The following is a 17258-nucleotide window of genomic DNA, read 5'->3' as shown; positions in this document are numbered from 1 at the left end:
TTCAAGCTGACCTTGTTCATGTTGATCAGCCTATCATTCAAGATGATCATGAGAACCTTTCAATATGAATCAGCTTGAATTTCCTATTGCATACAATTCACCTCATGTTACTAAATGGACAAGAAGTCATCCTATCAATTAAATCATTGGCGGTCCACTTTCTGGTGTAGAGACAAGAAGAAAGGCAACTGGAAATTTCTGCATGTTTGTCAATTTTGTCAGTAAAATGGAACCAACTGATGTTGAAGAAGCTTTGGCAGATCCATTTTTGGTAAATGCTAAGCAAGATGAACTCACACAGTTTGAAAGAAACAAGGTTTGGGAACTTGTTTCAAGACCCTATCACAAGACTGTGATTGGAACCAAGTGGGTCTACAGAGACAAAATGGATGAAAGGGGAGTTGTGACCAGAAACAAAGCAAGATTGGTAGCTCTTGGTTACAGACAAGAAGATGGAATTGATTATGATGAGACTTTTGCACCTGTGGCAAGAATAGAGGCAATCAGAATCTTCTTGGCCTTCTCTGCTCACAAGGGTTTCAAAGTCTATCAAATGGATGTGAAGAGTGCATTTCTTAATGAAAAATTGGAAGAAGAAGTCTATGTTGAACAACCTCCAGGTTTTGGAAAGTTCAAAGTTTCATGACCATGTATATAAGCTTGACAAAGCTCTCTATGGTTTGAAGCAAGCTCCAAGGGCATGGTATGATACTTTGTTTAAATTTCTTTTGGCTAACAAATTCAAAAGAGGTAATGTAGATAAGACTTTGTTTGTGAGAAAGTATAATGGTGATATCCTCCTTGTACAAATTTAAGTAGATGTATCATATTTGGGTCTAGTAGTGAAAGACTGTGCAAAACGTTTTCTGAATTAATGTCTAAAAAGGATGAATTGAGCATGATGGGAGAACTAAACTATTTTTCGGGTTTACAAGTTAAACAGAATAAAAATGGACTTTTTATAAACCAAGGAAAATATGTTAAAGATCTCTTAAACAAATTTGGTTTTAGTGACTGCTCACCTATGAAAACTCCTATGGGAACTGGTGACAAGTTGGGTGAAGATAACGAAGGTAAATCTGTTGACATCACAACTTATAGGGGTATGATAGGCTCATTACTTTACTTAACTGCTAGTAGACCAGATATCATGTTTGTTACATGTCTCTGTGCAAGATATCGAGCTAGTCCTAAGGAATCACATCTTAAGGATATGAAAAGAATCTTTAAATACCTTAAAGGTAGTCCCAATCTGGGTCTTTAGTATCCCAAAGACTCAGGATTTGATCTAATTGGCTATTCAGATTCTGACATTGCAGGATGTAAGATGGATAGAAAGAGTACTCCAGGAGCTTGTCAATTGCTTGGTAACAGACTTGTAAACTGGTCCAGTAAGAAGTAGCACTCAGTTTCAATCTCTACTGCAGAAGCTGAGTATGTTGCTGCAGGAAGCTGTTGCTCATAAGTTCTATGGATGCAGTATCAGCTTCAAGACTATGGTGTTACTACCTCAAAAACTCCAATTTTCTGTGACAACTCCAGTGCCATAGTAATTTCCAACAATCATGTGATTCATTCAAGGACCAAGCATATTGATATAAGATATCATTTCATTAGAGATCATGTGATGAAAGAAGATATTGAACTCCACTTCATTCCAACAGATAATCAGCTTGCTAACTTGTTTACAAAGCTATTGGATGAATCGAGGTTCAACTATCTCATAAGTAAGCTAGGTATGCTAAATATGTAAATGGCAGTGAGCTAAGTAATAACAAATCTGACCCCTTGAAGTTATTTTCAATTTTGAGGGTAAGTTGTGGTTGACCCAGACTACCTTTTCATACTTGGTGTATTTTCAAGTAAAAGAGGGTAAGTTGAGTCTGACCCAACTTCGTGGTTATTTTTGTTATTAAATTTCTCAGTGCGTTTTATTATTTACATTATTTTACTTAGTTTATTTATTTATCCATTTTCTTTTAATTGGTAATTGACACCTATAGTTGCAACTAGCGGTTACTAAAAAAAGTACCTCCACTACTTGTTCATCCACCAATCAAATTCTTTTTGTCTCCAATTTCAAACGGTTAAATGAAAACCAAATATATATATATATATATATATATATAAACTTTTAACCTAAATCCCCAAATCACTTCTTCGTTTTCTCAAAATCAATCTCTTTTTATTTCTAATCTGAATATCGTTTTATTAATTTATTTAAATTTCTTCTTCTTATTTTTTTTTAAATGGCATCATCATCTTCTGTTTCTCCTGCTAAGAATTCTCAATCTAGTTCTTCTTCTGAATTTGAATGTCTACACCCAGCTCCAGTAAGCGTAAATAAACTTACACCTTATGTGGTCAGTTCTGATGTAGTGGTTGTCCCAACTGATCTTGATATGAGTAAAATCAAGATCGGTAGTCTCGTTTCAGCCAATATTCATCCTCCTTCTTGGGCAGAAGGATATGATGATATTGTCGCATTTTTGTGGTATCATCTATTTGGCAAGGTGTTGATTGAAAAGCCAGATATGGTTTTTAAAGATTTGTTGTGTGAATTTTGGGCGAGCTGCTATGTGGTACAAAACAAGAAGGGAGATCTTGCAATCTTTGGCACCATCCTCAATGGTAAGACAAAGGTATATATTACTTTACAGAGGATTAGGTCTGCGTTAGAACTGTCTTACATGCCAGATGACATTTACGAAAGTGTTGTATCTCACACTGAAGCCAAAAGTGTTTTGCAAGATGTTGGAATTATTGGTCCATTGGCTTCAGTGGTAAAATGAAACATTTAAATGGTATTTGGAATTATTTGTTGAGCACAATTTCAAAATGTTTACAAATAAAAACAGGCAGTTTTAACCAACCTAATGCCTTAGAGATGCAAATTTTTCATGCAATGGTCACTATGACCAGAATAGATTTTATTGCAGTTATTTTCAGAGACTTAGTTGGTCGAGTCAATAAAAAGAGTCCAACCATACCTTATGTTAGGATTCTTAAACTTATTATTGAGGTCATACTTGATAATGATTTCAGTCTGGCAACTGGTCAGACTGTGGAATGCAAGGCCATAAATAATAACATTTTCAATAGTCCCAAAGTAACTACGCAGGGTCTGACCCAAGCAATGCAGATTTACCTTGATTTCTGCAGGCAAAGAGAAAGGGAACAAGAAGCACTTGAGGAAGCTATCCCTTCTTCAACGTGATCTGAGTCTGACACTCAATCTGCTAATCACGGGGACCTAGGTACACATGCTTCTGAACCCTCAATCTATTCTAAATCTATTCAATCTTCTTCAAAAAAAAAGGTGAAGGGTTGGCCACAACATCAGCCACCCTAGCCACACCCTCATCCAGTCCTTCAAAAATCGCTTCTAAAAGACCCAAGCTGAGGATGGTCAGCCAAAGGAGAGAAGTATCGATTGCACTGGTGATAGTGCTTCTCTTCCCCAAGCTGGTCAGACTTATTCATTCTTACACTCTGAGTCTGCACAGGCTGCCAATGCGCCTTCTAGATCACAAGGAGGTTTACAGACCTCAATAATTCTCCCTAAGGATACTTTGGTGCAACAACACACCTCTGTTGAAGGGCAATCATCTACCCTTAACATTACACTTGCAAGGTCTGTGTCTGCATCTGTCCTTGGATAGAGGGATCCTATAGGTTACATGGCCTTCTTTAAGGAGGTCATGACAGCTCCCTGTGCAGCAAAGGGAACCATTGGTGGTCCTTACGATGTCAATGAGAATCTAATCACTATCTCCGAAAGTGATTCTTCATTCGATGATGTGCTTGCCCATCCATCCTCAAGGGATGCTCTGATGGAAGAAGCCAGTGGAGGAGTTGATCAACATCAAGATCAACACATTCCCACTGGCTCCCAGCTTGAATTAAATGTCAATCTTTCTCAGGCTGACCAACACATTGTCTTTTTTGATAGATCTACTCATGAGACTTGCTCTCATGAGCAAATTCACCAAAACTTCCTTAGCCTCCATCCCCTTCTATATGAGCCCAATGACCCCTGATTTTAAGGATTGCAGGCTGCTCTTTCTAGAGTCTGTGGTTTTTAAGTTAACTGCAAGTCCTTCCCAAGCTGCCACCATCTCATTAAGGAGACCCAGATTTAAAACTAAACAATCTCTTTCCTTGTAATCGTAATATGACTTTTTAAGGCTTTTTGTAGGATTGAACTCTAGTTGTACTATTCGATATCATCAAGCAAATAAGTCAGCTATGGATAAGTATCATATTTTACCATCAATTTTGTCATTGTGCTTATGGGCGGACAAGTCGATGGGTTTTTCATCGGATTGTGGAACTAAGGGCATTTGATCCATCCGGCTAAGTTTGACCAGCTGGTGGTAGCCTTTAACCATCGGCTTACCCTGGACGGAATTCGGGTTATAAAGTGTTTAATTTTTCATTTTATGGAACGAGGTGTTTCGAATAACCTCCAACTCATCATGCAAGAATGAGTGTCACTCATGTTAAGTTACATAGTGGATTGTTTCAAAAGACCTCTTTTTCATCTTTCAATTGTTTATTTCTTCATACTTTTTTTTTAAAAGTCCATCAGCTCATTAAAACCGAATTTTGATTTAAACAGGGTTAATCGAAACCCGGACCGGTCTAGATCGAACATGACCGGAACGAACCTATCTCGGTTTGGGTCTTGGGCCCCCATTTTCTGACATTTTGGGCTTCGGGCCTACTTGGGTGGGGCCGCGTTTTGACCTTTACTGATGCCTACCGCAAAGTGGCTCTGTTAAAAAAAAAAAACCTCACAAGTACATCAATTTTTTTTAAGGTTCGAATCCATGACATGTGGATAAAACCTTAAGTATATCAACCATTTAACTTGACTTCATTTATCTATAAAACATTTGATTTACCATTTTGAAAAAAAAAATAATCTTGTTAATACGAACAATACCTATCCAGAGTGGCAGATGTACATCCAGGGTGGGTATGTATTTGCATACCTTTGAAGCATCTTTATAGTGAGAAAGTTTTTATATATCCTGATTATTGTTTATTAAATTATATAGGGTGTATAGCATAAAAATAAAAATAAAGACGCAAACCATAAAAAAAAAACTGAAAAATCTGGTTACTCTTTTTTGTTTCTAAGGAATGGCCCACTTCTAATTACATTCAAAGTACATTAATTATGTTTTTTTATTATTTTATATAACTAGATTATTTTCCGCGTAATACGCGGATTAAACATATTAAGTTGTCGTTCAAACTTATAATATCGTTAATAACTATAAATAAGACATGTTTAAATTTGATGATACTATTATTTAAAAAAAAATTGTATCAAAAGTTATTAGAAGGATATGTGTATGTTAATTATATCTTTTGTGACATTATAAAGTTAAATATAAATATTACCTGCTGAAATTTTTATATATTATGAATACTTAATGACATGTTAAAATTTTATAATATCGTAACTAAAAGATGTTAAAAATGTTAATCTAACCATTTTTACAATCTTCTATTTTTATGATTATATAATAGACAACGTATACATATCGGTAATATCTTCTATCTATATATCATACCAAGTACTTACGTTATATGATAAAAATTTGATATAAACTCATAATTTTACAAAATGTACAACATAAAACAACCGAAAATAGTATAATATAAAAATTATGAATTATTTTCTATATCATTAAAATAGTTACTTTTTATAATTATATAGTATGAGAATTATTTTTCATAATTAATGATCATGTTTAAATTTATCAAAACTAAAATTAAATTTAAAAAGGTTAAAAATGATATATAAGATCCTCATTTTGATGACTCTAATTAAAACTTAAACTTCATTTATGAGACCAAATTTCTCCATTTTAAAATTATGGTTTCTCTTTTATATGTATTCAGAGATTCTAATGTTTTGTATCAAGAATAAGATTAGAAAAATGTCATTAATGCTTTTATTTTCAATATTTCATTTTTTGCTTGGTATATGATTTACAGAATACTGAAAAGTTTAATCGTATTAACACATTGGAAGTTATAATCTATGATATATTATAAAGACTTATAGATCTTTTATAAAACATTAAAATTTAGTTAAAATTAAAAGATGGAGAAATTTTAATATACTTTTAAACCTTAATAGTCATTTAATAGTTTTTTTTTCATTTAATGGTAACTTAACGGGCATGAGTTTTATGCGGTGTGTACTCTGAGTATCAAAATAGTACATAAGACCAGAGGGTTCCCACTCATTTACCCTTTAATAATTTTTTTTACGTTTACTCAAACATTCATACTATTTAGTTTTGAAAAAAAACATGGAGTAACCATAACAAACTCATCTCGTAAAATGCAAAATCCATACAAACAAAAATAACACTACAAGAAAGTTAGTATTTAATGACCTAAACCTGTCTTGGCCTATGTTTCCTGGTCTATATAAGTCCGTATATAATTTGGTAATTAAACACAATTTTATTTAGCTTTAGCTGAATGGTTAAAAGACCATCCTCCTTTTCTATCGAATCGCGACACGAAGTTTCTAGCGAAATTCACCTTTCAAAAAAATTCATAATTAATGAACAAAAAATACTTTATTTGTTATCTAAAAAAAACCGTAACCGATCAATAATGATTTAAAATAACCATTAATTAAAATTTGCTCTTTTGATATTACTAGTAACCAAATTTAGCTTGTTAGTGATGAAAATCAATTCACAAAATTAGTCACCAAATGTTTTTATGTCACCACAGTAGCATCAGGCAGGTATGGTAAGGGTCTCTAGATGTGTATACATCGTGGGTTCGATTTTCACCACATGGGGTTTTGTCAAAAAAATAAAAATAAATAAATAAAATGTAAATGCATTTCCCGACTAGATTGTCTAAATCCGGCCACTGTACCTACCTTGTATGAAAATTGTAATGGCAATTTAAATATTATCCAATGAATTTTGTATATCCAATTTGAAATAAAATATACACCGCATGTTTAATGATTTGACTCCCTTTCCAACCATTTTCGCACGTGATATCGCTTGTCAAATTGCCATTGCAGAACTTTCACTTACCACCCTTATTCATTTATGAAATAGCATTATAGTCTATGAGTTATACAATAGAGTAAGAGAGGTGATAATAGTACCATCGATAGGATTTTAAGAGCATTTGATGTACCAATGACTTAGTTCGTATATCAAATAAACGCTAAAAATAATTGAATATGTCATCTTCTTACACATATAAACCCAGTAGTCCAAAAAGCTTGTTTTACTAGAACATATTATACACAATTACAAGGAATAACTTACTACATTTTCCCATTTATCAATATTTGATTATTTACTAAAAACAACTTAAAACAATCAATGTTGATAAGGAATATCTTACTACATTTTCCCATTTAATATATCATAGAGATATAATGTCAAATCAATACATAAAAATAGGAAGTAAAGAGATAGTAAGCTACACTATTAGGTTTTTTTTTTTTTATAGCAAAATTAAGACATTTTAAAACTAGATTTATAAATGGTGGAGTCATACTTGATAAATAACGAAAAGAAAAATAAAGGAATAACTAGTTTACATAGTGTACTAGTACATTGTTATTGCATGATGCTAGCATATATAATCAAGTCATTAGAAATTTTTTTCTAACTTGTTATCTTTTATAGCTTGTATGACGAGATTGAGCAATGTTAGTTATTATTTTACTATTTTACGGTTTCTAATGAATATAAGGCTAGATATACATAACTACAATACTATAGGGATCGAACAGAAAATTAACTGGTTATTACATACACAATTACACACAGATTTTCATGTTTCTATTAATTTTTGTGTCTCACTAACTTTCTCACATACACACAATAATATGACAGCTGATCTCCTCCGCATCTCTCTCCACCTCCAACCAAATTCCACCACCATAAACCACCACCGCATTTTGACTCTACCTACCAATGTTGACTTCAAACGACGTCGTAACCACCTTTTCCGTCAACCACCACCGCCACGTCTCCTTCACAAACACCTCATCACCGCCACTTCACTCAACCTCACCTCACCGGAAACGCAACAACCTCTCGTCTCCGATCGCTCGCCGTCGGTCCTCCTCGACGTAACCGGAATGATGTGCGGCGCGTGCGTGTCACGCGTCAAGTCAATTCTGTCATCCGACGAGCGCGTGGAGTCCGTTGTGGTCAACATGTTGACCGAAACAGCTGCGGTTAAGTTGAATGATGATTTGATTGGAGGTCGTGATGTGGCCGAGGAGTTAGGACGGAAGCTGACGGAATGCGGATTTCCGTCCAAGAAGAGAGAGTCAGGATTAGGAATTGAGGAAAAAGTGAAAAAATGGAAAGAAAGTGTAAAAAGAAAAGAAGAGATGATGATTGAGAGTAGGAATAGAGTTGTTTTTTCTTGGACTTTAGTTGCTTTATGTTGTGGTTCACATGCTTCTCATTTGTTGCATTCCCTTGGTCTTCATGTTGCTACTCATGGTAACACTTCTCGTATTCCGTAAACTATTCAGTTAGATTTAATGAATGTTTAGTGATATGTATATGTATTAGGCTTCTTGTCATTTGCAATGAGGTTATAAGTTTGATACTTTAGCAACTTATATGAATGTCACATTAATGAAAAACAAAGACTAGTTATCGGTATCTGGATACTAAAATAACAATAATTGGAACTTTTATACATATAGTAGCGAAACATGACAAGTTAAATACATTTTGGTGCGGTTAATAGGAGTTTATGTAATTAGATGCTAGGATAGTTAACCTCAATGGTAATGGAAAATGTTAGAAAAAAGGGATACTATTTACTAAATCCATTTTGCTCACAGTGATTGCTTGACGTGAGTTCTTAACATTGAAATGGGCTTTATCATTTTATTTCTTGTTTGTACCTTTTTCAATGACTTTTGACTTTTGGTAATTGGTTAGTTAACATGTTTGCATTTTACCAAAATTTGAAATTGAATTAACTTTCGGTTGCCTATACCTAATATCTTTCCCTTAGGGCAATGATTAAGCTTACATTTTGTTAATATGAGCTATATAATGAACATTTATTTACCATTTCATGCTGAGATATTTCATAATTATTGATATTAATGATTATATCATACTTATGAACACCGAAACCATGAGTTCAGTAAATTGTCTTTAGCTAAAAGTAGTAAGCATTTATGACAATCTTACATCGCCTTTTGAAATAGCGTTTTACTCGTCGGAATCGCCAAAAAACACTGTACATGGAAACTTGAGTGCATTTGCCTAATTTCTGTAGCTAAAAGTGGTAGCTATGAAAGATGAAGCCAAGTACAATGGTAACAAATAGTCAAGCATTCCATGTGATTTCTACAATCACGAAGGATAATTATTAAAACAAACCCTTAATACAATGGTTACAAAGGTTAATCACTTAAAAAGGGTAAATATAAAAATTCTTTTTGGGGTACGACTTTATCTTGGCTGCACTACTAGTCTACCAGTAGTTTTTATTCATCAGTAGGGTTACTAAGAGGGATTTCATCTTTCTGCAAAGATTTTCGAACTAAACTAGAAGCCATTCTGAAATAATTATAAACAAAATGTAACACCCAATGCCGTCTTCTACGGGTTTCTGGGTCCCAATACCTCGACGGTGTATGGGAGAGGTTGAGATGTAATCATGTAGACAGCCTTACCTCTACCTAGGTAGAGAGGCTGCTTCCAGGTTCTATCTAAATGATAGAAAAGGACCTCCCGCCTTTGCATGGGGTGAGGATCGAACCCTTGACCTCTGTCTCCAGAGGCAAGGATGTTAACGACTTAATCCAACCATGCTACTTAAGCCATTATGAAATGCTACCTCGATAATGTTGAGTACTTAATGCTTGAACTTCTGGTCTTTTATAGGTTCTCTCATGCAGTTACTTCACAACTCCTATTTTAAAGGCAGTCTAGCTGTTGGTGCTCTGTTGGGACCTGGAAGAGGTTAGTCAGGTTTAGCTAAGATTATTGGTTTTACTCTATCCTTTGCTGCAAATTCCTTCATTTAATATGCAACCCATATGATAACATATATACAACTTATCAGGCCAAGTTCCATTGTTGATAGTAGAAAACAAAAATGTTGCCAGCCTCTCAATGAGACAGACTTTTGTAATAGATCTGATATTGAGGATCATGACATATCTACAATTTTAGTTGATGTTATAATTGGTTCTCATGATATCTTTTTCATGTCAATATTTCATCAATATTATTATACATGTAAGACATGCTTTGTATATGTATGAATGGGATATTTGTTGCCTGTTGCTCAAAAAGTGATTATTGCTCAGTTTGGAAGTTGGGAGATTAAAGAACAATCTCGGAACCATTTAGTCAAAACAGAATCAATTGAACAAGTAATATAGAAGTAAATTACTAGAGATGTAAGTTGGTATCTGAAGATATGCATATGCTACAGGATCTTGGTACCGTATCATATAGTTTGTTTACTTCCAAATACTTTTGAGCTCAAGCTCTTTTTATAGATGTGAATTTAAGTTTATCCTTTTCAACTGTTTACTACCTAGTGGAGAAATCACATTTTCTATAATAGTCAAAGAATTAAGTTAATAGTCGCCTTATTTTATATAGGACAGTTGTTTATTCAGATTGAAAAGATACAAAACTATGAAAATAAGATAGTTGGTCTTAACTTGATGTAGCAGAGGGTCTCTTATATAGTTTTTCTTATAAACTAAAATCTTTCCCAGAGTTGCTTTCTGATGGTCTTAAAGCATTCTTCAAGAGATCTCCAAATATGAACTCTCTTGTTGGATTCGGATCCATTGCTGCATTTATGATAAGTGCGGTGAGCTTCTCTTGCATATACCACTTGTTAAGTATACATCTTTACATTGTTTCATACTTATTATATATGCTTTATCTTATAGATCTCACTTCTTAACCCTGATCTTGGATGGGATGCCACGTTCTTCGATGAGCCGGTTTGTATACTCTTGCTAATTAGTATATTTCTGAGTATGACGATGCTAATGGGTTAAACAGGGAAGCTAGTCTCGACTCAAAAGGGTTTAGCTGGTTACAATTATACCGTTGCATAATCAATTGCATATAATCTCCCAAAATTGGATTAGTGTTGTAATCAATCATACTTTCATAATCATCTTTATTAGATTATCTATATGCTAGATTTGTTAAATCTATGAAAGAATACCAGTTGTCCTGCTCATCCCTACCCTAACCCATTACCCAACCTACAGGACCCGCCCATGTTACCACCAACAAGTCATATTAATTGTTCACCACCTTATATGCTTTCTACTCGGTTAACTACTCTCTTTTGAAATAAAAAATCCATCTTCTCTGTTTCTGCATGGTGGGTGAATGGGGGAATAAGTATAGTAGTTTACTATGTTCAGTGATTAATTTCTCATGAACGGTGCTCTCTTTTAGCGTGCAGGTCATGCTTCTTGGTTTTGTTCTCTTGGGACGTTCGCTCGAAGAAAGGGCAAGACTTCGGGCATCTAGCGACATGAATGAATTATTAGTAAGTTTATATCTTGAAAATATACAGTATCCATAAAAATAGTTGAGCATATAAGATTAAAGATCTATTAGGTAAATTAGTTTCCCTATGTCATATATTCCCTTTGCTGACTTATTTCATGTGGCAAGGCGTAGGAAGAATAGCTTAACTTGTAAAATTTGTTATGTCTACGCATCCTTCCATGTAAAACATTATATCAAATAAATTATGAACAAAACAAACTTGTTTGAAGCTAATATTAGAATTCTAACTAATTTGTTCTACTGATTTGGTTAACTACCAGAAGCCTACACCTGTAAACATTTTAAAACATTCCATAAAATCTAAAGCTGATTAAATATGTTTGTCTCTGCAGTCACTTATATCAACACGGTCACGACTAGTCATTTCTTCATCTGAGAATAATGTTTCTGCTGGTAGCATACTAAGCTCTGATTCAATCTGTATTGAAGTTCCCACGGATGATGTTCGAGTTGGAGACTTGGTATTGGTATTGCCAGGAGAAACCATATCTGTAGATGTAAGTCACATCACACATCTATATTCATATTAAGACAACTGTAACTACAAAATCTATTAAATTTTATGCAAGTTTACCCTTCTTTTGCATAATGGAATCCGTGTTTTATATGCTTAGTTATACTTTGTGGGTAGGGAAAAGTTGTCGCAGGACGAAGTGTTGTGGATGAGTCCATGCTTACTGGTGAATCCCTACCTGTTTTCAAGGAAGAAGGTCTATTAGTCTCAGCTGGAACAATAAATTGGGTATGTGTCTCCATTTACTTTTCCCCTTTACTGATTTTAAGCATACAGAAATCAGATCATTTTTTTTTCTTTTAACTTTTTTTTGGTAATTATGCCCTCTTACCCAAAAATATTAGTTTTTGGAATTTAACATGCAGAGCATGTTCATCACAATATTACTTCTTTTTATCAAAGTAGAAATGTTTAATTATCCTTGGAGATAGACCGCCCAAACGAATGCTTCCTCTACTGACGACAGCTTGACAGTGACCTTGTTTTATGATTCTCTTTCAGGATGGTCCACTGAAAATAGAAGCTTCTTCCACTGGATCCAACTCAACAATCACAAAGATCGTTAAAATGGTCAGTCAGTTTTATGTTTACTTGTTGATAAGATAATATACTTGAAAATGTTTAGATCCCAATTAACAGAAAACTTATTTACTTATAATGCTGTGGTCCAGTCTCCAAAAAATATTCAAAGAAACATGCTTGTTAATGGTTTTAAAGGTGGTATAATGAGATGATGAGGCTATCAAGGGCCCAAGTAATGGGTGAAACAAGTTCTACTCAAACTGGATAGTTACAGGTCAATACATGCCGGGTTGTCCGATCAGTTAACACTTTTTGCTCAAAAATTTTTAGACTGTAAATGAAATATTAGTGTTTTAAATATGATTACAAAAGCTGTAATATTACTATCGTACTATAAAACTTCCCCTACATGGCGTCAGATGTTTTATGCATTGAAAATACACGATGGGTTTACATTTTTCTAAAATAGTTTTCTGATCTTATCCATTTGGTTTGTTAGCAATTAACATAACTTTTATAGACTTATTTATTAAGTAAATGGGACAAAAGTGCCACCTTTAATGATTATCTAAAGATGTGAATGGGTCTTAGCCACCGTTTCTGTATTTAGGTAGAGGATGCTCAAGGCCGTGAAGCACCTATACAGAGGCTTGCAGATTCAATTGCAGGCCCATTTGTGTACACTGTTATGACTTTATCAGCAGCAACATTTGCCTTCTGGTATGGAAAAACTTATTTAGCTTTTCATAGTACTGAAATCTTAAGTTATTAATAACAAGATCGATAGTATTTAGAAAGAATTGGATATTTATCTATTTTAATTCTTCTAGAGGTAATGCTGATTAGGACAAGAAAGATAATAATATGATGATGTGTATGCATATCTTGTTATTTTATACAACCTTTATTAAGGTAAATTTCTTGCTTTATATCTTTCAAGGTACTATGCTGGGGTACATGTTTTTCCAGATGTGCTGCTTAATGACATCTCTGGTCCTGAGGGAAATCCTTTGCTTCTGAGCTTAAAGCTTTCTACAGATGTCTTGGTAAGCTATCAGGGACTTAATGTTGTCTATGGATTTTAACTCTCCGTACTTGATGACAATCATGAGATTTCTTCCTCTTTATGCTTTCCAAGTTACTTCCTGTAAAATGAGCATGTACTAATGCTGTTTCAAACAGAGTTACATAAATATGCCTGAATCCAATGAATTTACCATTCTAATTTGCTCACCCTTGAAAGTATTTTGCAGGTCGTCTCGTGCCCATGTGCACTAGGCCTTGCAACACCAACTGCAATTCTTGTCGGAACCTCTTTAGGTAAATATAAAAGGAAATTGATATGTTTAACGTCTTAATGTGTATAGATAGATATCTCATACTGTTTTTCTTCTGGTTATTTTGCTATTGATTTGAGCAGGAGCTAAGCAGGGACTTCTGATCAGGGGAGGAGATGTGTTGGAACGCTTGGCAAACATAGACACTATTACATTGGACAAGGTATTTGATAGAGGTGTTATTTTCAACTTATTCACATTTAAATTGTCGATTTGGTTTATGTTCTTTTAACGGTCAAACAAAAACCAGACTAAACATGAAGCTGGCCGAAGGTCACTGAAGTGAACTTTTGTAGCATAAAACCTCTTAACTTATTTTGTCAAGTACATTATAGTTTAGATTATTGTTATCTTAATAATATATTTCGTGTTTCTATATATCATATATACGAAAAGTGAACTTCATTGGACATGATGTGTCTTGGGTCGACCCAACCCTACCTGTTTCGTACCCTGTCAACAAATTACTTGATTTGACCTGAACCTGTTGACTCGCGCATTGGCTGACGTGTGTTCATATTGGCAATACCAGACTGGGACTCTTACAGAAGGAAAACCTGCTGTTTCTGCTGTGGCATCATATAGTCATGGAGAAGCTGAGATTCTCCAATTGGCTGCTGCAGTAGAGAAAACTGCCTCACATCCAATTGCGAAGGCTATCATATCTAAAGCCGAGTCATTAAATTTAAATATTCCAGTCACAAGTAGGCAGTTAGTAGAGCCAGGTTTTGGGACTTTGGCAGAAGTAGATGGTCATTTGGTGGCCGTTGGATCTATGAAATGGGTTCATGAACGTTTCCAGCACAAAAAAAACATGACAGATATAGAAAATCTGGAGCAAGAGGTGATGCAAAAATCATCTGAAGGTCGTTCATCATCGAATTATTCACAAACGGTTGTTTTCATTGGTCGGGAAGGGGAAGGGATCATTGGCGCTATAGGAATATCTGATAATTTGCGTCACGATGCTGAGTCTACTGTGAAAAGGTACTACCCTGAATTATTTTTCAATAAACAGGAAATATGGATCTCAATTTAAGTTTTTTGATAAAGATTACTGAAGATAGTCCCTAACCAAAGCATCGAGTAATTTACTCGAGTCCTTTCATATTTTCATCTTCTTGAACTCAACAAAAAGAACTGACATTACTCACGAACTTAATAGTCGAAATCTCTATTTGAAGAGAAACTTAATTGAAGGACCATTATTGTTAATGTTGTTCCTTCATGACACTTTTATTCTGGCGCTATTTAGATTTCTAAGCATTAACATCAAATCCTTTTGCATGTTTATTGCTCGCTTAACATTGTATATTTCTTATCATTTCAAGGCTACAGCAAAGGGGAATTGAAACAATCCTGCTATCAGGAGACAGGGAAGAGGCAGTTGCAAGTGTAGCAAAGACTGTGGGCATAGGAAGTGATCTTATCAATGCATCTTTGACTCCACAACAAAAATCTGGGGCCATCTCAGATCTGCAAACCTCTGGCCATTGTGTTGCAATGGTAAGTTTCTTTTTTCATTAAGTATTAATGTGCGATAACTGATAATAAAAGTACAACCTTTTCGAATATGAGAAGCTGAAGGATTTTCCTCTTTTGTTTGACTTATTTTCAAAGGAATCTTTATTTGCTGTAGTGTTTTAGTTTGAAAACCTCTCTCAATTAATGTTACTGAAAAACCTAACTGGGTTTATAGAACACCCATATGTTAGTTGATGGACATGGATACTATATATTGTATTTATAAATTTTGAAGGACTGTAAAATGTATTTGAAGTTCTAACATGACCTTACCTCCCAAAAAGGTTGGAGATGGAATCAATGATGCACCCTCTTTGGCTTTAGCTGATGTTGGAATTGCTTTGCAAGTTGAAGGGCAGGAAAATGCTGCCTCCAATGCAGCATCCATTATACTTCTTGGCGACAAACTTTCACAAGTAAGCATGTTACATAACTGCCTTCCCAAAAGAGAGGGAATAGAAAACATTCCAACTCGTATCTTGTTAGGAATTTATGAATTTATATTAGAGGTTGGAGTTATGTCCAATTTATAAATAAATGGGTCATTACAGATTTTTTATTTTTTTTAACGTGTTAAACGGGTAAAATAAAATAGAAAAGCTGTTAAAAGGATCGAAAGTTCCCCGTGGAGTGGTGTAGTCTTAGGGAATAAACTTTACAAAACAATTTATTTAAGGTTGATTTTGTCATTTTTGTAATCAAATTTGACAATAATAACTATTTACAATAGATTGTTTTGGACAAAAAGTTTTTTGAATGTTATGGTCGGACTATTTTTCGACTCCTTTCCCGGCCATGCCTATTCTGCCACCTCTGAAAGAGTTATCAGACTTCAATTACTAACTTCTGCTATGACAGGTGGTAGATGCACTTGATCTTGCAAAAGCAACAATGTCAAAAGTTCATCAAAATTTGTCTTGGGCAGTGGCGTATAATGTTGTTGCAATCCCCATTGCAGCTGGTGTACTGCTTCCTCATTTCGATTTTGCCATGACACCATCACTTTCAGGTGATTCACAATTTCCATTACAGTCACTATATGATGTTTGTATTGTCCTTTTCAACTTGGAAATTTGTTAAATAGTGATAATTTCTGTTTTGATAGGTGGACTGATGGCGTTTAGCTCAATATTTGTTGTCAGCAACTCGCTACTTTTACAATTTCATGGGTCTGGCCAAAAATTGAAAAAGAAAGCCACTAACTTAAGTGATAAGCGACTTGAATCTGCTATTTAACAGCCGAAACTGTTACAGCTGCACTTAGCGAGGTTTGTCTGTCAGTTGATAATATATCGATGGACTGCACTAGGTGAAATGATTATTCAGTTATTATAACTGTTATGATTCAATGTAACTCTTGTTGAGTTCCGATTTGAAAAACTTTGTAATTAGAGCAAGTTAAATGCCAAGGCGAAGAACGATGACTTGTACCTTTTTCATGGTTCAAGCATGTATAGAGTACAAACTACAGGAATGATGTATATGTAGCCACGGCGATGTTCTAAATAATAATTGATAATAGCCTTATTATAAGGTGACTGAACAACTAATATTTTATTGAATGTGGTTGAAATGGTTCTCCTGCTAAAATTTAATCATGTGGTTTGTTAAGATCTTACTCGTTTGCTCTTTCTAGTAAATTAGTTTCGCCTGCAACAGCGAATAGTTTTTGGTGTTTCTTTGGTTTCTCAAATAACCCGCGAATTGTTTGGCCTGTACAATGCAACAGCGAATAGTTAAGATCTTCATTAATAATGTACAAAT

At 34.5% G+C, this 17258-nt stretch overlaps 2 protein-coding genes across 2 annotated transcripts; both read left to right on the top strand.

Annotated features, from left to right (window-relative positions):
- The first annotated feature begins 874 nt into the window (after positions 1-874).
- Positions 875-1550, top strand: LOC122601138 (uncharacterized mitochondrial protein AtMg00810-like). Its single transcript, XM_043773906.1, has 3 exons — positions 875-1241; positions 1320-1378; positions 1449-1550. Exons 1-3 carry the CDS (start codon positions 875-877, stop codon positions 1548-1550), a joined length of 528 nt encoding a protein of 175 aa, XP_043629841.1.
- Positions 1551-7867: 6317 nt separating this feature from the next.
- LOC122599372 (copper-transporting ATPase PAA2, chloroplastic) lies at positions 7868-17056 on the top strand. Its single transcript, XM_043771878.1, has 17 exons — positions 7868-8522; positions 9930-10007; positions 10778-10875; positions 10958-11011; positions 11488-11574; positions 11930-12094; positions 12229-12339; positions 12613-12681; positions 13244-13353; positions 13574-13679; positions 13887-13953; positions 14054-14133; positions 14503-14957; positions 15302-15476; positions 15779-15910; positions 16353-16503; positions 16600-17056. The coding sequence occupies exons 1-17, from the start codon at positions 7895-7897 to the stop codon at positions 16728-16730; spliced, it is 2697 nt and encodes an 898-aa protein (XP_043627813.1). The 5' UTR covers positions 7868-7894; the 3' UTR covers positions 16731-17056.
- Positions 17057-17258: the final 202 nt, after the last annotated feature.

Source organism: Erigeron canadensis, chromosome 5 (genome assembly GCF_010389155.1).
Source record: "Erigeron canadensis isolate Cc75 chromosome 5, C_canadensis_v1, whole genome shotgun sequence".
Taxonomy (NCBI): domain Eukaryota; kingdom Viridiplantae; phylum Streptophyta; class Magnoliopsida; order Asterales; family Asteraceae; genus Erigeron; species Erigeron canadensis.
This window is presented reverse-complemented; position numbering and strand designations above follow the sequence as displayed.

Excerpts from the sequence above, each read along its gene's own strand:
- LOC122601138 (XM_043773906.1), top strand. The coding sequence starts at position 875 with ATGTCTAAAAAGGATGAATTGAGCATGATGGGAGAACTAAACTATTTT. Across the intron at positions 1,242-1,319 it reads AATCTTTAAATACCTTAAAG|GATGTAAGATGGATAGAAAG; the intron begins GTAGTCCCAATC and ends CTGACATTGCAG. Across the intron at positions 1,379-1,448 it reads AATTGCTTGGTAACAGACTT|GAAGCTGTTGCTCATAAGTT; the intron begins GTAAACTGGTCC and ends ATGTTGCTGCAG.
- LOC122599372 (XM_043771878.1), top strand. The coding sequence starts at position 7,895 with ATGACAGCTGATCTCCTCCGCATCTCTCTCCACCTCCAACCAAATTCC. Across the intron at positions 10,876-10,957 it reads CTGCATTTATGATAAGTGCG|ATCTCACTTCTTAACCCTGA; the intron begins GTGAGCTTCTCT and ends TTTATCTTATAG. Across the intron at positions 14,958-15,301 it reads GCTGAGTCTACTGTGAAAAG|GCTACAGCAAAGGGGAATTG; the intron begins GTACTACCCTGA and ends TATCATTTCAAG.